The sequence below is a fragment of the Melopsittacus undulatus genome, chromosome 3 (genome assembly GCF_012275295.1).
Source record: "Melopsittacus undulatus isolate bMelUnd1 chromosome 3, bMelUnd1.mat.Z, whole genome shotgun sequence".
Taxonomy (NCBI): Eukaryota; Metazoa; Chordata; class Aves; order Psittaciformes; family Psittaculidae; genus Melopsittacus; species Melopsittacus undulatus.
In genome coordinates this window covers 1,902,019-1,924,879 of record NC_047529.1, presented here as the reverse complement: position 1 = coordinate 1,924,879, position 22,861 = coordinate 1,902,019, and the positions used below count along the sequence as shown (strand labels likewise).

The 22,861-nt window shown below is 41.0% G+C and overlaps 1 protein-coding gene across 1 annotated transcript; it reads right to left on the bottom strand.

Moving 5' to 3' along the window:
• Nucleotides 1-301: 301 nt before the first annotated feature.
• RPS27A (ribosomal protein S27a) lies at nucleotides 302-2,592 on the bottom strand. The gene is made up of 6 exons (XM_005144014.3): nucleotides 2,527-2,592; nucleotides 2,370-2,431; nucleotides 2,074-2,128; nucleotides 1,846-1,931; nucleotides 1,195-1,326; nucleotides 302-494 (listed from the first exon to the last, which is right to left on the bottom strand). Exons 2-6 carry the CDS (start codon nucleotides 2,415-2,417, stop codon nucleotides 345-347), a joined length of 471 nt encoding a protein of 156 aa, XP_005144071.1. The 5' UTR covers nucleotides 2,418-2,431; nucleotides 2,527-2,592; the 3' UTR covers nucleotides 302-344.
• Nucleotides 2,593-22,861: the final 20,269 nt, after the last annotated feature.

Genomic DNA, 22,861 nt, shown 5'->3' with positions numbered 1-22,861 from the left:
TTGAGCATTGTAGACATAACTTCAGACCTCTTATTTTTCCAGAGTACATGTAGGGTTTACTCCTTTGAGGTTTAAAGAGACCACTTCCAAGGTTACCCAGTATCAGTTTTCTTCCTCTGCCATTGCTACTAGTTATCTCCTTTCAAGGAGACATAACTAACCAAGGCCACTCCCTAAAGAAGTTGCTGCTTCAATCTCGAAACAAACTATTTCATCCTAGCCCACAGTCAGCATCTAAGTTTCAAAGATTTTCCTCATTTACCAGAGAGGAAATACAGCACCACAGGAACCAAAAATAACTACTTAAACCGTACAGAAGTTCAGATTTTTATTGTCTAGTACATTTACTTGTCTTCTGGTTTATTGAAGCAGTACGTCAGACAGCACTTGCCACAGTAATGTCTGTCGAAGTGACTTGCCATGAAGACTCCGGCTCCACACTCCTCAGAGGGGCACTCCCGGCGCAGGCGGCTGATCTTGCCATTCTCATCCACCTGGGAATCATGGAATCAGAATGGTTTGTGTTGGAAAGGATCTTAAGATCATCCAAAGTTCCAACCCCCTCCACAGGCAGGGACACTTTCCACTAGAGCAGGTTGCTCCAAGCCACATCCAGCCTGGCCTTGAACACTGCCAGGGATGAAGTATTCACAACTTCGTGGACAATCTGTTCCAGTACCTTACTGCCCTCAAATTGAAGAACTTTGTCCTTATATCTAACCTAAATCTCCCCTATTTAAGATTAAACCCATCACTCCTTGTCCTGTAACTATAGTCCTTGATTCCCTGATGAAGAGTCCCTCTCCAGCACCCTCATAGGTCCCCTTCAGATACTGGAAGGCTGTGCTGAGGTCTCCACACAGCTTTTCCAACAACCCCAGTTTTCTAAGCCTCTATTTGTATGGGACTGCAGAGAAGCAACATCTCATAAATGCCCTCACCACCTTTTACCACCAATGATAAGTTTGAGTTGTTTTTTTAGCAAAGTAGTTTTTGTGACAGTTACTACATCAAGCTTCTTGAAGTTCAGAAGTGCCCAGTTGCAACACTTAGTTTCTTTTCTATTTAAGAGGTTGGATGCGTGCAAATAGAAGGACTTTAAATATACCAGGCTACACATAGACTAGCTACAGGCTTCATGTCCTTCCTGGTGAGAACTCAGTTTTCATCATGCTAAGAGTCAGTTCTACATACCTTATAGTACTTCAGCACTGCAAGCTTAACCTTCTTTCTCTTATGCTTGTTCTTCTTGGGGGTTGTGTAAGACTTCTTCTTTCTTTTCTTGGCACCACCACGAAGTCTCAGCACAAGGTGAAGAGTTGATTCCTGTTTGGAAAGCACATGAAATAGATTAAAAATGCATTTAAGCAAGCTTTTATCTACGAGAGCTCCGAAAGGATTATTCAATATACAGGCTCCAGAGAACAGTGGCTCCTACATCCCAAACCCCAGAAGGTTCAATTGCTGTGCCTATATTCTCAATTCTAAGTGGAACTGCAGAATCATTTCCTGATGTAACTATACCAAACTGACAGCTTTTTGTATCCTCCTTCCCAGTGATACTCATTGCCCTGTCAGGTTAATCTGGCAGAAGTGAGCAGGATTTTTCACATCAGCCCCCTAACTCAGCTCATCCCCATGTGCCATATGCCCAGGCAGACAGACGGGAGATGCTGGAAGCAGAATCTTTACACTTCCCCAGTCAGAAGTGCCACCCAACCCTAAATCAATTGATTTGGTTAAATCCATCTGCAACCTTTCTTAGGCTCAGCTGCCTTGGCCAGTCTGCTCCAACAGGGCCAGCCTGTAGGTTCTACAATGCTCTGTGCAGCCTCCCCTACTCACCTTTTGGATATTGTAGTCAGACAGCGTGCGTCCATCTTCGAGCTGCTTTCCAGCAAAGATCAATCGCTGCTGGTCAGGAGGAATGCCTGAGGGGGACACAGATCACGATTAAGTGAAAAACACAACCTAGGACATTCTAGAGTAAAATATGAGCTTGCTGCAGATGATCACCCATGCATACGATATACAGCAACCAAAACGCGAACAGTAACTGCACCCTGAGCTTACCTTCCTTATCCTGGATCTTAGCTTTGACATTTTCTATTGTATCAGAAGGCTCAACCTATGAAAGAAACGAAACAACGGACTGAAAACACGCTTTGACTTCTTGCTAGCACCCAGATGCAGCAGAGCCACGAGGAGCTCCATGCACGCCGCCTGCGCTGTCACGGCCATTCCGCCTCCCCACCACGGCCAGCCAGTTTCGGACAGGCCCCGTGAGCACCCAGGGCACCGGCAGGGCCCGAATGCGTTGGGGCCTCCCTCGGTGAAGGCAAACCCTGCTAAGGCCCCGCCGCGCTCACCTCGAGGGTGATGGTTTTCCCCGTGAGGGTCTTCACGAAGATCTGCATGGCGAGGCCGGCACCTGCGGCAGGGGAGAAGGGGGAGAGCCGGTGAGGGGCGGCCGGAGGGGACGGGGGGGTCCGAGGCCACGCGTGCTGTGGCGGAGAGAGGCCTCACCCGCGGCTTCCTGCCGGAATGGCGGCTCCGAGAGAGCGCGGCGCCGGCACGCACGGGGCTTCCCCCTCCCGGGCCCAGGGGCGGGACTACATGTCCCGGCATGCCCCGCTATCGCCGGCCGTGCCATAGGCTGCTGGGAGCTGCAGTCCGGGCCGAGGGGCATCATGGGAGTGGTAGGCGGGGCTGGGCGTGGAGGGGCGGGGGGACTGCGGCTCCCACAGTGCACCGCGGCCGTGAGGGGAGGAGGCGGGTGGTGTTGAGGGGAAGAGGGTGGATGTTGGCTTGGTTGTTATTTATGTGTTGGAGAAGGGTGTTGTGTGGTGATTGAGGATGTTTCTGGTATCAGCGTCTGTTATAGGTCTGTGTTGAGGCCCGAAGTGCCAGAAATCAGTGTGTTTGCCTCGGTGCAGGCTGCTTAAAACAGCTTTATGGCCATCTTGATAAATGTAAATTCCCGGAGATCAATGTCGAGTTTATCAGGGCGTCTGTCTTTAGAATTAGAAAAGCTGTAGGTAAGTGAGGAGGAGAAATGCAGGTCACGTTAATTTGGAAATTACTTGTTAGGTGGATTGATGTATATGAATTGAATATGGGAAGGGTTAAGCTAAAAGAATTGCTTGAGTAATGAAGTATAATCTGTTGCTTTTTTAACCATTTCACCTACTTTAGGGTTTGATCTGAGGCAGTTGTTGGACAAGGGCGGAAAGAGGTTTAGACTTTGTGTGAGAATTTGCTGTTGTATAATGAAAACCATTGGATGGGAGTAGAACAATGTTCTGTCTTCCCTCCTGCCTTAAGAAGAGCAGATATCCATATGAGCATATATATGGACAGCAATTGAGCAAGCGGGTTGTGATGAACAGGGATCACCTGAGGAGTGTTACATTATAGACAGTAAAGCATTTTACAAGGTAACATTTTCATGTAAATGAGAAGTGACCAATAATCAGTGAAAATGGGTTTGCTCCTGCTTTGTCTTCTGAGGAAAAAGTGTATTAGCAGATCAGTTGGGTCTTGTTGGTTGAGGGTATGTATACTTTCAGCTGGTTTGTGCCCCTGTGTGCGCTGTAGTCAAACAGAAACCTCTCCAATAAATTCATATTACCAGAAGTTACAGCAGTGTTCATGCTTGGTAACTACTTTTCGTAACTGTGTGGCAATGATAAACCAAGAATAAACATTCTTAGCTTTCAGGATGGGTAGGAATAAGGGTTATTGGGTCTGCGTTTAAATCTTGACTTGGACTGCCATTTTAAGCTACTAAAGTGCACAGTACCCTCTCCTTTGGTTTTCTACATCTGTAAGTGCGAAATTCATTTAGTGCCTTGTTACTTGCTTCTGGGACTGTTATTATTTTAGGTCAGTGCCACAGAACTTGCTCCAAGGGCTATCTAAGGAGTACTATTTTGTCTCTTCATTTCATTTTAAACCTATTATGCTTATTAGAAAGTTCCAGAAAGGTGTTTTACTGTTCATTCTCTTTGTTAAATATTATGTCAAAGAGACATTCACATGTAAGAAAGTATGTTACTATGTACAAGAATGTCCTGACTTCAGTCAAACAGGAACGTGAGGCCTTTATTTGCCAGAATCAAGAGTGGCCAAAGGAACATCTTTTTTCTTCAGGAGAGGCTGAAAGCTCTGGAATCAGAGCCCGTAACTCTGAGATCATAGAATAGTTAGGGATGGAAAGGCCGTGAAGATCACCTAGTTCCAACCCCTGTGCTGTAGGAAAAGAGCAATGGAGCTTGGAGACACATTATCTCTAATAATGTTTAAAGCAAAACACGTTGTTTTAATTAGGACATTAATAATTGTCACTGGTTTCTCTCATTTTTTCAATGTTTCAGTTCTTGTTTTATTTTTATATGCAAGTTGCCACTGGTTGTGTAAAACCTTGCTAACACGTGGGGTTAGACTTCTGCTCCTCACATCTTGATGCTGATTATTGTGCATTCAAACTTGAGGTGTAAGCAGCAAAGGCTTTCTGTGCAGAAAAGCTGGAGGATCAGAAGTTAAACACACACAGATTCTCTCCACCTGTAGAAATAGCATAGCCTGAAAGTGAGGCTGTTGTATTCCTAAAGTGCACTGTCTGAGGTTGAGAAAGTATTTGCTGATGTCTTTTTTCCCTATTCTTTTATTAAATCCCTAATTCAGTGTAAGCATAGCCCAAACAAGCAATACCAACAGCTCCTTCTGAAGGACACATTTTGCTTTGGTTGCTCTCGGCCTTTCTTACAGCACTGTAGGCTCCAGTTTTGCTTGAGACGTTTTTTCTCTTACATTAACAATGGATGTAAGATTTGTCACAGCCTTCTGTGGATTAAAAATAATTACTATGATATTAATTTCTTCCATTTTATTGTTGATGTCAGTAGCAGATCCACAGTTTGAGACACACACTAAAACCATGCTTAAGCTGTAAACCCTATACCTGCATTTGGCCGTTGTTTTTCCTTTTACGAGTATAGGATACGTTCATATTTGAATTTCTAGAAATGCATCTGTTTCTGCATGTTTGATTTGGAGAAGACATTAAACCGACAGCAATGTGTTTTCCTAATTCAGAGTAGATTTGTTTGAAATGGTGAACAGCTTTAGTAGAGTCTGGTATTAAATGAACTGTAACGGGTGCCTCTCAGGTGAAGACTCCTGTGAAAAGCAATAGCTTTTTTTGAATACTAGCTTGTATTTTAGTTTTAAATTGAGGTTCTGAACTACCTTGTGTCTGGGTCAAAATACCACTTCTTTGTTTAAGTCCTAACCCATAACCTATCCTACTTTAGCCTGCTCTTTTGGCATGCTGCAGTCATTATTGTTCTTGGAGTAATAAGACCTCATTACTTACATCATCACACTGAAACAGTGTTTCTCAAGCCATGCATTATGACCACCTTGGGAATCACAAAGTATTACAAAACACAATGTGAGTAGCCAACAGCTTAGTTCCTCTGGGGTGAAAGAGTGAAAAGCAACTGTAGTTTCTACTTTCAAGCATTCCAGATGCTTACAGTAGTCAGGAAGCTGCAAATGGCTTTTAATTGTTTGCTGGAGAAGCCTGTTGAAAAATACTCTGTTACTGAAACATGGTGATGCCTTGTTTGTGTAGCTCCAGATGAGCTTCACCTCCAGTTCCAAGGCTATAAAGTTCTGATTTTAAAACAGTCCTTTGCAAATTCTAAAAATAAATGAATCCTAAACCATTTAGATTGTAGCAAAATAAGTAGCAATGACTGTAGCAGACATTACATAGCACTTGACGGCTTAATCCCTGTAGTTGTTGCACTATGGTTACTGCAACTGTGGCACATCACCAGTACCAAGCAGATCTGCTTCCACAGCCCAGTCTTTTTCTTCACAGTGCCTGGGCAAGGATAAGAGTGGTGCTTAAATTTAAAGATACTATTTCTGAAAATTAGGATTTATGCTTCCATAGCTTTGCATCTACTGTGCTTTTTGTGTCTTGCTCCAATAAACTGCCTTTAACTTGAGTTGCCTACAACTCCCCTGTCATTCTATTGCTCTTGCAGGTTTCAGAAGTGATCTTGAGTGCCATCAAAGGTATTTTGAGTGCAAGGTATTTTGGCCTTTAGGCTTTTTATATTAAAATAAGCACTGTTTTTCCTATGGGCCTTTAATTTCATCAGCTTTTTCTTTTTATTTTAACTTAGCTTTAAGATTTATAATCCATCAGGAAAAAACAGAGATTGGTTTGTGCAGGATGTTTAATATGAATAGTAGGAAGCTTTTTAGGGCAAATATGGCATCTTTAAATGCAGTTGGGTTTTTTCTTAGATGCATTGAAGAGGTTATTCTAAATGATACCGTCTTACTTTGGAAGACTGGAATAAAATAGAATTTGCTTGTGCAGAAAATAAGCCTGAAATGTTATCTCAGAGAATCGTGTCGGTTCTCCCCTCTCACAGAATAGAGTGTTTGAAACCTCACCGCTTGAACAACGTAAGAGGATAATGAACATGTTTTTCGGTAGTTTTAGTGTGTAACAACAGAGGGAGCTCTTACAGCAGGCAAGTGACGAATCCTTTTAGCTCTTTGTATGAACCGGAGTAAACACTAAGCATGAGAAAAACAGTGCTGAGAATTATTTTACTATCGAATATCACTTTTTTATCCCTTTTAATATGTCCGTGTGAGAATGTGTGCATGTCCGTGCTTTGTTTAACTGAAAATGTATTCTCAGTGTAGAAGAAAGTGGACGTGTTGTACTCTGGAATGGTATGGTAATTGTAGACACGTGCTTTCCATTCAGTTCTCAGCCTTAGTAAGCCTTATCTGTCCTTTAATATAGTGCTGGAGGGAGATACCACATGAGGTTTAGAACCAGCATGGCTAAGACACTGGTCTGAGCGGATCATCCCTCTGGACAAAGGGAGTGTGGTGTACACATACCCTGATGGTTTGATCCTTTTGTTTTTTCCTGCTAGACCATCACTGGGGTCATAGTACAAGTTAGATTATCAAGATAATCCAACAAATCCTTCCAAAATACAACAAATGTTTACTTAGACCAAATTTAGGCTTCAGTTACATGCATCCATCTCCTCCTTGTGTTGCTGTGGGATTTGAGGACTATATTACACTGTCAGAGCCAGTGAAGGAATTTGGCTTTGACTGATTAGTAAAAAGGGGTAATTCAGTCTTTGTGGGAAGGCAGATGCCCACTGCAGTCATACACCAGCAGATGCACTGGGTGCATGTTGGCAGAGCCTCTTGATAGCTCTCAGCCCACAACCCCCATAAACAGGAAGAAAGCTGAATGTCATTTGCTGTTGTCACTGTGCTACATGTTCCCAAAGAACAGATATCTGTATAATTAAGCTAGATATAACTGCTGCTGGTTTGTGTCAATTTTAATGTGCTTTTTAACTGTTTAAAAGCTGCTGGACCATACTCTATTTATTATATGGGTGAATCTGCAGTGTAAGGATTCACAAGAGAACTTCCTTTAAAAGAGAATTACAAGTCTACAGGTACTGTAAGTATTGTGTGGGTGAGGAGCAGGGAAAGGTATGGAAGTTCAGTTTTCAACATAAAGAATAATATGTAAATATAACCCCCAAGTTAATATATAAATGTAGAGATATAGACCTGAGGAATCTTTCAGCAAGAGAGAACACAGCTAATGGTGGTAAAAAGGCAATGCCCCATTCCACATGGTGGTTCTGCACTCACTGAAGTTAAAAGTTGGCCAGATAATCCTGCTTATAATTAATTAATTAATATTTCCGAAATAAATTAGTATTAAATATTTTTCCTAGTAATGCCTGACCCTTAGTAATGTGTTTTCAGAGGCTTGTGAATTATTACCACTCTGCAGAGCTTGCAATTGATGCCATTTTTTAGTGATACACTCTTTGTAGTGAGCATTAGAACTTCTGCTCAAGAGTGGTTCAATTCTATCAAAGGCTGTCCAGTTCAGTGGTACTTGAAGTGTATTCAGTGCTGTAGAGAAAGGTAAGTTCTGTGACCATGGGAAGCAGGGCCTTGCCAGGATGCTTTCAAAGTTGTCTAGCTGATCACTTCTTTTCCTAGGTTGGATCTTTTTAATCTGATGCGGTGTTTTCTGTATTCCACCTGCTAGGCTGAGAAGGAATTCCTAATATTTAAAGGGCAGTTGATATGATCCTTTTTGCAGGAGAGGGGGGGGAAAAAGAGCTGATACTGTCAAAAGAATGTGAGTAGAGAGATTTAAACCATTTATTAAAGCCTCAGTTTAATGAACATAGGAATAAGTGAGTGGTGCAATGTCTACTTTACATATTGCAGCTGAATATTGTCTGATGTTCAAGTCCATTTTTCCTAGAATTCTGAGAATGAACTACAAATTAGGAGTGGTGTTTTCCCTTTTAGTGCTTGTTGCTATTCAAGTAACTGAAATGAATGCAGTCCTGTCATTAGGAACGTCTGTGCTGATGTAGATGCTCCAGGAGCAGTCAGGTGAAAAGGTCAATGCTGGCAACTTCAGTGAGGTTTCTGAGCATGGCCCATCTATAAAGCAGAGCTCTGAGCAAGTGCTTATGGCTGGGGAAAAAAGTACTGTTATTTCTGTAACAGTAGAGCATTCATTGCTGACACTTGATCTTTTCCTTATAGCTCAGCTTGACACCACCTAAGTGACTGCAGGCTTCTGCACTTCCTGATTGTGAAATGCAGAGCAGCTGAATTCCATAGAAGAGACTACTCCACAGCCTGGTGTCATCAGACACTATGAATACAGAGGTCAACAGTCATTTCTCTTCACATTTATATAATTCAGTTATAAAGGTATGGAATTCTACTTGTGACCAGCTTGTATTGTGAAGTTCAAATCTGAAGTATATCTAAAAACCAAGCATAAGCAAGGGATCATAAAGAACAGCCAAATATCTTTTGTATGCCAGCAAAAAAGAGCAGGTATAAACTCTCAGAAGTAGTAAAACACCTTAATTGGAAAAAATAGTCCATGCTAGATGAAAAATGGATTTATTCTTAGACATTGCTATGCCTACTGAAACCTCAGGTTCCATTTTCTCATTTCATGTTATGCTGGTGGATGTATATTCATTTTAATGGTGCTGTTTCTCAGTATGTAATGAGTGACAAAAGGTCATCATCTGATTAGTTGCCACACTGATTATAAGATGGGGTGTTTGACCTTAGATACACTGTATATATTGTAACTCAATTTACAGTGTAACATACATCGGATTTTGACCAAAAGGATGAAAACAGTGAATGAAAGTTACTGATATTCTTTCTGTATTAAAGCTGACATCATACAGGAAAGCAGTGCAGCTGTAACTGATAATCCCCAGAGTGGTTACATGGGGATTGTTTAATATTTGTTTAATATTTGCAGCAGCTCAAAATGAAAGTCCTTGTTAAATTGATCAAGACAGTGATGGGCAAAACCACAAAGTTTTATTCTTTTTCTTTATAGCCATTTTTGCTGTGCAAAAGTGATTTCTACCAGGAATGCATGATCAAATGGCAGGCCTGAGGTAAGTGCTTCTTTAATTGACCTACTTGCTAGCTGTTTTGTACTTAGTGTTCTCTGGAAGCTCTAGAAATCATGCTACATAAGAAAAACAATGCAAGTGCAGTGTCAAAGATGTGCTCCCTGGAGCAAACACAACTGTTAAGGGGAGGATTGTGCTGCTGTTGCCTTGTACGCCTTATTTTCTTTCAGTATTTGGTACCTCCCAATCCAGGAATCAGTTGCTAATCATCTGCTGGGATTTAAAGCAGTTTAGACCTGTGTTTTATTCAGCAACCTCAAGAATTTTCAGTCACCTCATCTTGAGAAAAATAAGAACTGTTTTGACTATTCTATTTAGCAAGGTGACAGTCTACTTTTACCCAAAGTGTCCATGAAAGCCAAGTAGTATTCAAATACCTGACATTACATATAAAGAAGAGATGGAATTTCAACAAGATAGAGACATTTGCAGGTTAAAAATCCATTCCTTACAAGTTTTTATGTTCCCCGTTTCAGATGTTATTTTGAAGAAGAGTTACCCAGTTTCACAGCAGTGAAGTAGGAGAGCTGTCTTGTCACCTCACTGGTAAGAGACATTTTGAAACATTTGGCTACTGTCAGTACTCACATTTCTTTTTCCTCTTATTTATTAATCAAACTCAGAATCTATCATTTTCCCAGTGTTTGACAGACCTTGGCTTGGATAAAAGAGTCTGGTCAAAATATAATAAAGTGGTGATGAGCTTTAAAATACTTCAAGACTGAACAAAATGTACAGATACAGAAGTGTACAGCATCATGGTGCTGTGCAGTTTATTACTGCCAAGCTCTGGCTGATTTAATTTCTATCTCTACTTGACTTGTGTGCTGCACTCACCTCCTTCCAATGCAGACTTCACAGAGATCAGCCACAGATTTATACCTTGATCTAATGAAGAAATTAGGCTCTTACAAGATAAGTGCTATGGGGGGGTTAAAGATACTGGAATGAGAGGAAATGTGAGGTTAGTTATGTAGCCTAGTGTCTGGGATGTGTACCCAAAGGAGGAAATCATAAGCTTCCTGCTTCGTGGAATTCTGTCTTTAAGAGTTAATTCATTACTCATCTTCTGTCTTCAAATTAATTAATCACTGGAAAAAGTACAAATCCCCTCCAGGATCCACTTCCCAGGTGAGTGCCCTTACCACATATGAGATTGGTTTTTTCCAGCCCCCAAGAAATTTCAGTAGAGCTTAAAGAAGTGGTAGTAGTATTCTTATTGCCTTCTTGTCTTGGTGAGATGGGGTTTTATGTTACTCTGGCAAGTTTTATTAGAAGGAGATGACCATAACTTAGCTTTTTGCATGCTTTAATCCCCAAACTCCCGTGTGATGTGAGACATTTCCTAAGGTTATCAAAAGCAAATAAGATTTTGTGATAGTTTTCACCAAATGCAAATCACAGGGAGATGGTTATTGGTATGAAAAAGTTTGTATTGATAATTAGGTAAATGATAAAGATACTGATAAGGGTTTACATTGATAAGAGTCCATCAGTGATATTCATGAGGCCCTTTTAAGGAAAATTAAGATACTAAATTTTTAAACATTTTTTATGTTGTTTCTTTTTCCTGCTAGTTTTCTTGTATCTCCATGGGCCAATTATTCTCATACTTGAAACCACAGAATGGTGAGGAGCAATATTTCACTGGTGGAAGATTAATGGTGACCTAACACACATATATGTGGTCTATTTTCATCCTTCTGGAATTCCATTGAAACCCATGAGTCACACTAAGGGTGTTTGGCTTCACACCTTTTCCTTCAGTCAGTTTTGTGAGCCTCTGAGCCTCCTTTCTGGTTTTGAAAGCTATATATACAGTCACTTCATTGCTGAAGCCATTAGTCAGAAAGAGCTATTGAAGAGGCAGCACTAGAGATACCTCACCAGTTATGTCAGCTCTCCCAAGTGTAATTACTTATGTCCTAGATGTATTAACATTGCTTTGACAAATGGTTTTGAAACTTCCAGATACATTGAGAAATCCTGATAGTTTTATTCCAAATGAATTGATGGAATCTGATATCAAGTTGCAGTGCTCCAGGATTCATTAATTAAAGCTTCTCACTGGATTTAGTAAGCTATAAATTCTGGACTGTGTTTTGCTCCAGTGATACTCACTCTGACTGTTCTGCTGGAGAGCTGAAAATGGAAGTAGGTTATCTCTGAAGATAACAGAGCAAAAAAAGAAGTATTAGTTGCTGAGCTTTTGCGATTGGGTTCTGTTAAGCTTAAGCTCCAGTTGTTCTCTATTTTATGCTCAACAAAAATAACCCTAGTCCAAAAACTAGATTTAAAAAGTGCTACAAATGCAGTGCAGGAGACAGAATTAGCAAGTATGCAGCTGCTGACAGCAGATCTGCTAAGATGGAGTAAATGAGTTTTGAATTAAGCTCATATTTGTATGAAACTTAAAAGGTCCAGTAATTTCCCAGTAACTCACCATTAACCCCTGGTGTAACTGGAACTTCTAACTAGCTATATTTGGACTTCAGAAGTAACAACTACATTGTAATAAAAAAGAGTGATATGTTGTAGCAGCTACACTCCTTTAGGTCTGCAGTCCCTGATGGCTTTTGTTTCAGTTTAATGAGACTGTTCCTAATATCTATTAAGAAGCATCAACACAGACAATCCCATGATTTATGTTCAGAGTGCATATTGCTGAAATGTAGGACAAACTGCACAGCCCTCCCTCCTGCAATCAGCAGAGCAGCAATTACAGTCATTTTGATGATAAACCACCAAGGAAGAGGGGAGGCAACCCACAGTGTTTCATGTGCTGTAGGAACACAAAACTGTATAAGCAGAATCCTATTTTTTAAAACAATAAAAACCTTTCTTTCAGTAAAACAATAATAGAAAAGGAATCTCTGCTGGGTATCTTGCAGAGATTATTGTTTCTTATACAGTGCTAGCATTGAGCTACAGTCTCATTTTACCAGATATTGTTCAAATACCAGCAGACAGACAGCAAAAGTGAAAGGAAAGCAAAGTGCAAACACTGAGGTGGGTCTGGAAAGGTCATTGGTAGCTGTGTTTGTTGTAGGTACTTTTCTGAAGTCTAAAACACACAATGAAAAGAGCAAAGGGAGAAGGAGACACTGTAATAATTTGATATTTCTAGAGCATGTTATTCTAAAGATTCATTACCAGTTAATTTGTATTTCTGAGTTCCATCAGAACCAGAATTGAAGTGTAACAAATGTGGCTGCTTTGTGAATAGAATCTGGGTGTGTAGATAAGCTAAACAACTACTTGTTTGGCAGTCTTGAGTGTTCTGTCATTTTATTCATCCTTGAACAAAACTATAAGGTGCTGCAGTGTCCCCAGCACATAGCGGGGAGGTTACCCCCAACTCAAGGCATCAAACTCAGCAGAAGGTTCATTTGCTGAGGCTGCAGCCATTGCTGTCATGCATTGCAGGGTCAGAAAGCAGCGCTGCTGTCGCTAGCACACAACTGGGCCAGAACATTTCTCCACTCCCCTCCTCAGCTGCGGTTGCTCAGGCAACAGGATCATTCAGCAGCAGAAAAGCGCAGAAGGAAACTGTAAGGAGTGGGAGGAGAGAGATTTCCTGGGGGCTATAGAAAGGGGGGAGGAAAGAAGAGAGAGAATATTAGTGTCTGTCTCAGGGAAAACGCTTGCCCTTGTTGTTGTACTGACAATGGTGCCAGAGGCTGCTTCAGACCACTTCAATTAAGCTTCTTTCTGAACTTCCCATTTGGAGTAGCTTCTGCCCCTCTCTTGGCTTTGGAAAGAGGGGAGAAGATCGAATGAGGTGCCTAGTATTGGATAGTGTTAATATCCTGCTGTATACTGGAACAGTATTCTTTAGGAGTCATTTAGGTGCCTTTACCCTGGTAAACTTGGCATGAGGCATCTTGTCTAGTCAAATGCAAGCTGAGGTTTGTGTTGAACCAACGCAAAGCTGTTCTGGTGCACACTTGCTTCTCTCAGAGGAGCGATAGGATGCTGTTGTCGGCACTCAGGGCATCTCCCTTGGCTCTCAGGAGATCATGGTGTGTATTTTAGGGCTCTTGCCATATGAAGGCATACAAAGGTAGTTGCTCTTCTGGTAACTACTAATTAGGGGAAAATGGTGTCTGTGACCATCCTCTCTTAGGGGTAGAGAAAACATTTCTAAAAGGAGAACAGCAACCCCGTAACATTCCATCAGTGTTTCTACATATATGTTTGTAGTATTGGTGCCATTATCAAAGCTGTTAAAGGTGAGGAATTGTTACTGAAACTTCTTTAAACTTAACACATGAAAAATGAGCTTCAGTTCTAAACATTACCTCTTCATTATCATTTATTTCAATAACTATTACAGTTCATCAGTTACAGAATGTGAATACTCTATAGCCTTTACTGAAATTCTGAATTCCAATGAATTAATATTGATTGGCCAAACTAACAATCATTATTATTTAATTTTTAACACATTTATTTTTAGCATATCTTATGAAGTATTCACGTTTTCCTTCACAGATGTTTTATTGTTGTTCTGTTAGCTATTATGTGCCAAAAAGCTTGACATTGTCTGACACAGTCCATATGAAAAAGAAGCATTTTAATCTTTAAAAGCTGTATTGCAGTCAAAGTCTCTATTGACAACTAGATTGTTCTTCTTAATTGCAATGAATATATCCATGATATTTTTTGGATCAACCTGTTTGTTTTTGGAGTTGCTTTTGGAAAGTTCTGATATGAAGTCTTACAATGATGTCTAGAAAATCTTGATCACAACTGTATGATTAGTACTTCTCATGTTGGCCAATATCATTATCTCATTACTTCCCTTGTAGACAATTTACATGTGTTGTGTCTCAGACAGTAAATTCTTCAGAGCGCTGATTGTCTTTTGTTCTATATATAGCACCTTGCAGATGAAGTCTTGTTTATGAGTTGGGCTCCTGTGCACTGTGGTAATAGAAATCTTAATCTCCTCCTGTATATTGTTCCATTAATCTAGGTAGAGGTGGCAGCAGCAGAACAATGTTGTTAAGAGATGAGTTAATGCTGTTTGGGCTGGGCTGTGTGGCACTCACAAAGGCTGCAGTGTGCTGACAGAAGTGGGGTTGCCCCTGCTTCAGAACTTTTCAAGGTTTTACACTTACCTCCTCATGTGAAGTTCTTCTCTTGAAGGGAATGATCAGGAAAGCAACCACTAATTCACAAAAAAAGGATTGAAGGAATGTCAGAAGACAGGCATATCTTTACTTCTGATGCAGGAAAGACTGTCATCCCATGGCCCTTCACTTGATGGATGTATAGCTTTGATGCCTTTTGTTTTTAATTGCTCTAGGGGAGTCTGTCTGCTTTTCCTGCTTCCTTTTCACTGAGCTTTTCACTAGAAGGAGATACAGAAGCCCAAAGAATTAATTTGATGGTTTACAGTCATATCAATATTGAAATGAACTGAAAATCTAGAAAACTGAAATTGTTCTCATTATGGGAAGGTATCTCTTAACAGTGTGAATATTATAGAAGTGTTATTTGGGATATTTGAAACTAGATTGGACAGAAGACCTGAAAGGTGATTGGTGACTTCCTAAATGTTCTGTTTGTGAGCATGGATGATGCAGCATTGGCATGTTGAACCACCATTGCTTTCCCTACACTTGCAGCAGGTCTTTAATTAGACACAAAGACAAATAATGCTGCATGAATTTGCATCCCAACAGTTGTATTCCAAACTGGTATTTAAAGTGCCATTGGGAACTAGCAGCTGCTTATGAAATACTTGAATTATATTCAGAATTATCCTTCAGCACTCTGCTCTCATGAGACCTCACTTGCAGTACTGTGTGCAGTTCTGGTGTCCTCAACATAAAAAAGACATGGAACTGTTGGAGCAAGTCCAGAGGAGGCCACGAGGGTGATCAGGGGCTGAAGCACCTCCTGTATGGAGCCAGGCTGAGAAAGCTGGGGCTGTTCAGCCTGGAGAAGAGAAGCTGCATGGAGACCTCAGAGCAGCTTCCAGTGTCTGAAGGGGGCTACAGGGATGCTGGGGAGGGACTGTTCATTAGGGACTGTAGTGATAGGACAAGGGGTAATGGGTTAAAACTTAAACAGGGGAAATTTAGATTGGATCTAAGGAAGAAATTCTTTCCTGTGAGGGTGCTGAGGCACTGGAATGGGTTGCCCAGGGAGGTTGTGAATGCTCCATCCCTGGCAGTGTTCAAGGCTAGGTTGGATGTAGCTTTGGGTGACATGGTTTAGTGTGAGGTGTCCCTGCCCATGACAGGGGGGTTGGAACTGGATGATCTTAAGGTCCTTTCTAACCCGAACTATTCTGTGATCTTTTCTATGATCTTTTCTGTGATCTATTGGCATAAATAACAGTGGTGGTTTTGGTTATTCTTTGGGTTGATCCCTCTGCAGAAGAATGTATGACAGGGTTTAATAGTTGTACATTTGCTGCTGCTAAGCCCAGCTATTAAAAATACTTCTAATTTCCATTCAGTGAGTATACTCAATTTGTCTTCATAGCTGTGGTTGTAGGAGCAACCTTGTATTTTTCATTAGCTAATGTTTCCAAATTGAGTGTTGTGTCATTGGCAGAGAATCTGAGAGCAGAATTTCTTCCTCATTCCAAAGCCTGCATGTGGCAGGAGGTTTGTTTGAGGAGGGCCAGAGAAATGGGCTCCTCATTGTAAAGTGCTTCTGGAAATTCCCTTCTTGACTCATACACTTGTAAATTTAGATTCTGTTTGTCATACATCAGTAATGCCTAATTCTCTTGAGCCTGATGGGAATATCTGACTCTTAGAGGTATTTCTGTATTCTCTTGGGTTTTGAATGACAGAGACCTGTACAAACAACACTTTGTTCTTTCTAGAACAGTGTGTGGTGCCATTGTCTGCAAAGAGAGAATATGTCTATACTAGGAATAGGCATGATCTGGAACTTATGTCCCTGTCTATATGAGTTGCAGGGAAATGGGGAGTCATAGTTTTGAGTCCAGACCTTGGCACAATACATGCTTTTAGCACTTACTAAGAAGATGAATCACAGTCTTCACCACTGGTCAGAATGAGTGCAAACTTAGGGTCATATTCATAGCCAAGACTTTGCAGTTAGAATCAACTGTTGCCTAAGTGTGTGAGGCATACAGAGGGCTAACAACAGCAGTATAAATAGAATATGTGGTAGAGGTTTTGGTAGCCTTGGTGGAAAGTCACCATCAGCCTCTGTGATGATTTACTGGTAGTGATAGGCTGCTTCAGAGCATGGAGACTGGCACTGCTGAATCTTGTCATCTAGGACAATGGGGTAGGAGATGGGGTGCTGTCTGACAGGCTTGTGATGAAAGGCTGAAGTGCTATCTAGAGTTTCCATACCTGTGGGAAGAGTTGTGTCCCATACTGGGTGGGCTTTCCTTCGCCTCCTTTAGCTGCCACGAGTGGGAGCAGAGGAAGACGTGAAAGCTCTGTGTGCTCCAGAGCTTTGCTGGAAGTTGTGGGTGAGCCTCTGGAAAGGCAAATGCCTTTCAGGAGAAAACATTCCACACTGACCTGGCCATTGGATGTCATTAGAGGTGTCAATAATTAATCAAATGCCGGCAGATGGCGCCCACGAATGCGGAGTGTCAAGGCCAGAGTCCCCGGGACCCGGTGCCGTTTGCTCGGGTGTGTTTGCTACCTGAACACGCCGCTCTTAAGAAGCTCCACGTAGCATCTCTGCCTAAATTAATTTGTAGAACAGCAAGTAACGCATCAGATGCACAATCAGCTGTAAGAACTGAAGGTTGGTTGCAGTGCTAGTGACAGGGGAAGAGCAGCACTGCAGGATTCCAGAGGGTAATGCCCATGGCAGGAGGAGAAAAGCCCCTTTTTCCAGGTGTGGCCTCACTTCAGGAGTAGTGACTTGTCTGCAAAAAATGCATGTGGTAAATAAAATCCTTATAAAGCCCTGCAGAAGGCAACTTAATTGCAAATAATTGCTCGGGTGGGTGTAATAGGGATGGTATGGCAGGAATGAAGTTTTTTGCTTAGTCATACTTTGCAACATATGTTCAAGCATCTCTTTGCTCTCATAAATATTGGAGAGAATAAGATGGGGTGCCTGCATGTGGGAGCTTTCTGCTCTTGCTTTCAGCTCGCACGTGAAACACACAGAGGGATTAAAAATGGATTAGACAAGGATTCTTGAGGGAGTTCTGGAGAGAACAGTGCCCTGGCCTATTAATTGTGAAGGATGCAAAAAGCTACCTGGCCCTTTCTGGTTGGGGAAAGCACAGTATTTGTATTGGGGTTTATCCCATTTACAGCTTTCTTGTTGTTCTCCTCCTCTAGTCTTTCTTTTTAACTGTTTCAGGGTATTCAGTGTGTCTTCACAATTCTATTGATGTGTTCTTTCCCTAATATATCCCATCTGCCTTGAAATGTCAGTAGGACTGGAAATAAAACTGTGACCCATACATTAATACTAAAATTCTTGTGAAATTTCAACTTGTCAAGATACAAAATTGTACTTTTAGGCAATTTATTCTCTTAGGGCAGAGCTGGACTATTTTAGAACTTTACTGTTGAATCCAATGGGAAGGAAGTGGGGCCATAACATGTATGTACTTTGTGCACCCCTTTTTATTTTTTCTTGTATATTTTCTAGCTGATGGTATGGAGGATACTCAAAGCATGTCATTATTATGTGTTAACTACTGCCCTAAAGCTACATTTAATTAAACCTTTAATAGCAACAGATTAGAAATATCCCTGGAAAACACATTTCTTTTGTGCTGTAGGGCTGTTATAGTGCAGCTTAACTGGAACCCCAGAGACTGACAGCACCATCCAACACCTCTTGTTCTGTGGGGGAAGATAAGAGCACTGGTAATGAAGGGCAAAATATGAGTGTCAGGATTTCAGCAGCTGAAGCTATTCTGTCTGGCTCCTGCCAAATAGCCTATTAAACCTTTTAGCATTATGCTGTCTGTGACACTAGGAGTTGCTCCTATTTACACTAATAGCTTTACTGGGAGAGAGTAGCATGAATACCCTTCATTAGTCCTACAGATAAAATCCTGCGTAGTACGTGCAACATAAGGTGCTTAAAACATGTTGTTCTCAATGTAGTGCAGCATGTCATGTGTTACACTGTCTGTTAAACGTACTATCACTATTCTACTGAGGTTCCACACTGGATTGAAAGTATAAAATTGGTGCATATAATTTCCATTTATTCCATGGCTTCTGTCAAACTAATTGACCCTTTACCAGCCCCTTTGTCTCTTTTCTTCCATGTGTACTCCTTTAAAAGTGCTCCTTATAATCCTCACTGTAGTTCAGGATGGCACAAAGGAAATGTGCCAAACCCATCAGAATTTCATCGTGCAGACTTGTCAAAACCATCTTCTGAGCCATGCTACACTTTAATGCAATGCAGTGTCCTTTCTTAAGGCTTGCTTCTTCCTTACTTAGCAGCTGCTCAGAACTGCAGTATGCCATTTGCTTATGCACCATGATTTTTTCACAGAAAATGCCTCTTTTTTCCCCTCTTCCACAGATACTAGTCAAGAAACCAAAAATAGTTTGATTTCTCAAAGTACAAATATTATTAGAGGCTTAAGAGTTATGGCATCACTTAGAAACACATCTCAAAGACTTTTATCCTTCTCAGCTGGGATTCTGAGTTGCTATGAAATTGCAGAGTGCGAGATATTGAGGAATCTGCCTGAGAAGCTTAAGCAGGCAGTGAACTCTCATTCATGGTAAGGTGCCACACTGTGCTGACTCAAACCCCCAATCAACCAACACCAAGTCAGAGGTAGATATGTTATCTGTGAATATTTAGTAAGAGTTAAAGGAAAAACTGAAGCAGTAAAACATGTCAGATACTCTGTGGAGTGTTGCAACTCCTTTACTTGGAGGAAAAACTTTGTAAGATACTTTGAATAGCAGACGCTCTTGAAGTAACTAGAAGAGGCATTCTGCTGCATAGTGTTTTAGCATAGTCCATAAACAAAGACAGCCCTCAGCTTCAGCAAGACAGACTAATGATATAGAAAATAAAGCATCAGAAATGAGGTATGCAGGAGTGAACACAGAGAAAAATCTGCCCTGATTTACCTATGTAAATGTAGTTCACCCCCTCTATGTACATGGGTTATTACAGAGCCTTTAATCAGGTGATCGCATACTGTGGGAAACAGCTCAGCAGAACCACATTGCGATCTGTCTTGTCCACACTTGTGATACTATTCCAGGCAAGTGTTTGCATTCCCACAGATTTATTCCATGTATTTCCCTTCTCTTCAGTTTCTTCCCAAACAGTAATAATTATATAATTAAACAGCTTATTTCCTGCAAAGGCCTATTGGCCAGTATATTTACTTTCCACTTTGTAATTGCTGCAAATCTCCCTGTTTTAAGCATTATGACAGAGTTGAAGCTATGTTTCTTTGTCACAGTGTTGTTTCTCATACACTGTTGGTATTCCTACACAGTGTTTGCAGAGATACTGCTGTGCTTTGTTTGCACATCCATCTTCTGGTATCTTTCTGGATAAATGAAGTTTCCCTTTGACAGCCTTTCCAACCACCCGATGCTAAAGAGAAGGCTGAGAAATCTAAGCTGACACATGATTTTTATCCCCAAAGCTGCACTTTGGGGTAACATACAATAAATTCCTGGTCCCTATATGCTATTGTACAGAACAACATGTCGTCTTATGCCATCCTTACTGGGGGAGCAGTGTTTGTGAATGCAAGCTGCTTCTGTCACTAAGATGGATGTATTCATTTTTTCAGGGCTTTTGTACTCAGCTATCAGGCTGGTATTACTTCCAGGCTTTGATTTTGTGTGGAATTAAATGATCTAGAGACTTCCAGGAAGAAAAGAAAACACCAGAAGAGAGGAATTCAGGATTTCTTTAAGTAGCATACTCTAAGGAGAGGAGATACGTAAATCCCTTTGGATTTCTTCACATCAGACTGCAGTTCCTTACAGCCTGTTACTGCTGGCTGCTTCTTCACTCAGCCTTTTGCTCTCGATGGGCGCTGCAAATATGATCACAAAATACATGTGGTATTACCATAGAGCCTCTTTGTGTCCCACACATGCACTGGGTTTGGTTTTCATTTCCAGATCAGTCCCTTCTGAATTTTCTTGCCATGTTGAAGTCTTCTTCATTTAGGTTTACAGAGAAGAAATTTCACAGCTCCTACTTAAAGGCTTGCAGAGAGCCTCGCTGAGGCTCTGACATTTCCTGTTAGGTAATTGAGGTTATTGTAACACGTTACTTGAGGGGCATGCAAGAGAACAGGCTCCATCTGAGATTCCAAAATAAATGCTGACACAGTTTTTCAGTTAAAAAAAGTTTGCCAGAATATTTTAGAAACTAACAATTATATGCTAATATTTCTAGACTAACAGGAATAGAAATGAGATTTAATGAGTTCTCTGCAGGTACATCTGTCACATATTCAATGATAGGAGGCATATTTCATGCTCGCAGCGCTCTGCTAACATTATGCAAGCCTTGTAATAGCTCTCTGCAGCAAATACCAATCTTGATTTGCTGCTAGAGAAAATGAAACTTAGTTTCTAGGCATGACACCCTGAGGGGTAAGTGTGGCTCCTCCTGAAGTCCGTGGATATAAATGCTCCTTGGACTATCCAGAAAGAGCTGTGCCCCAGTGGAGCTGGTGTTATTCCTTGTGACTGAAAATGTCCTTGTCTAAGCCACACTGACAGTGTAAGAGCTCTGGCTGCCACAGCTCTGCATTGCCTGGGTGGGTGCATCAGTTTGCGGTAGCTGACGCCTCCAATGCAGAGAAGCAGCAATTTCCAAACATACCTGTTGAGCTGCTCATCTCCTGGGATAAAGAGAGAGATAAGCACAGAATAAATACATTTGTTTACAGAGTTTTAACCTGGAACTGCACTGCCAAGATTCCTGTGGATGCTGATGGAGTGACCTGGTTTGTCCCTGTTGCCATTCTCCGCTCTGCAGCATTAGAACAATAATTGCTCCTATCTTGGAAGAAATAGGAAAACTAAATGTTTCCCTAGTGCTGAGACAGCGTTGATCCAGTAGAAATGTCTTAATCTTTCTTAGGGTAGAATAAGAGTACCTGGCTAAGGTGTCCTTGTACATAGACTGGCAAAGGCATCCTCTTCTTTTGGCAGACTGGGTTAATTCAAATGAACAAGTAAATCCTGGGCTCTTCTCTTCCAGCCTTCCCATGATTTACAACCTAGCCATAAAATTGTGTCTGTGGTTCATTTAACCTGAAATTTCTAAAACAATTTACCTATAAATGAAAATCTGTTTGACATTTTGCTGCTTTTACTCATTTGGCTTACTCTCATTTTCAGTCACAAGTAATCTTACCACCTATTAGTAGTTTTTTATGTGAAAGTTGAATAAAAGGAACATAATTCCAATAGTTGCTGCTGCAGTTCTGCCTTTGTGAGACTGGGAAGTGAATTCAATGTCTGCCAACACCAGAAATAGAAGACCCACTCTCAATTGCTTCGAGTGTGCTCCTGGGAGATGTTCGTGCTTCTTTTTGAACTACCCCTGTTCAGGATAGGATAGTTCTGTATCACAGCAGATATCTGCAGGCAGAGAGGTGGACCTGAAAGGGAAGCTTTAATTTAGATCTTCACTTTCCGCACATCCAGGGGCTGTGTGAATCCCATTATAAGCTTAATTCCTGAAGCTCAGTTCTAGTTCTGAATTTTCCTTGGGCTACCAATAAGAAGAATTTTGTTTCAATCTGGATGTCTGGTATATCTTTTTATATCATTGCTGGCAGACTTCTTGATAGACCAGAAAACCTTTCATTTTCCCCATTAATGAAATTTCCATTTCCATTGTGTGATAAAAACTTTTGTTATGAATATAGAAAGAGTATACCTCATATAATAAGTTACTCCTTATCCAGGGAAATGGGGGTTTCGAGTCCATGGAAATGTCTCATGCTGCACCGGAGTTATTAGCTTTCCTGTAGCATTGCTAACACATATGGCAAGCTCTCAGGCACCTGAGGTAATACTCTCTTTTTCCCTTCTTCAATGCATCAGTATGACTGTAATTTTATGCCTTTGCTTTAAAATCAGTTTCTTCTTGCAGACCAACATCCAGTCAAAAGGACTTCTTGTCTTTAGATCATCTTTGCTATTGTCTAGGAGCTTCTCAAGCACATAATGGTGACAAAAGCTATCCACTAGTACTCACTGTCAGTTCCTCCACAAAGGCTTTTGAAAAATAATCGATTTTCTTTTCTTTTTAAGGATATAGGAATAGGTGTATAATAAGAACTGTTGATGTTTCACCACAATTAGTGCCACTGAACTAAA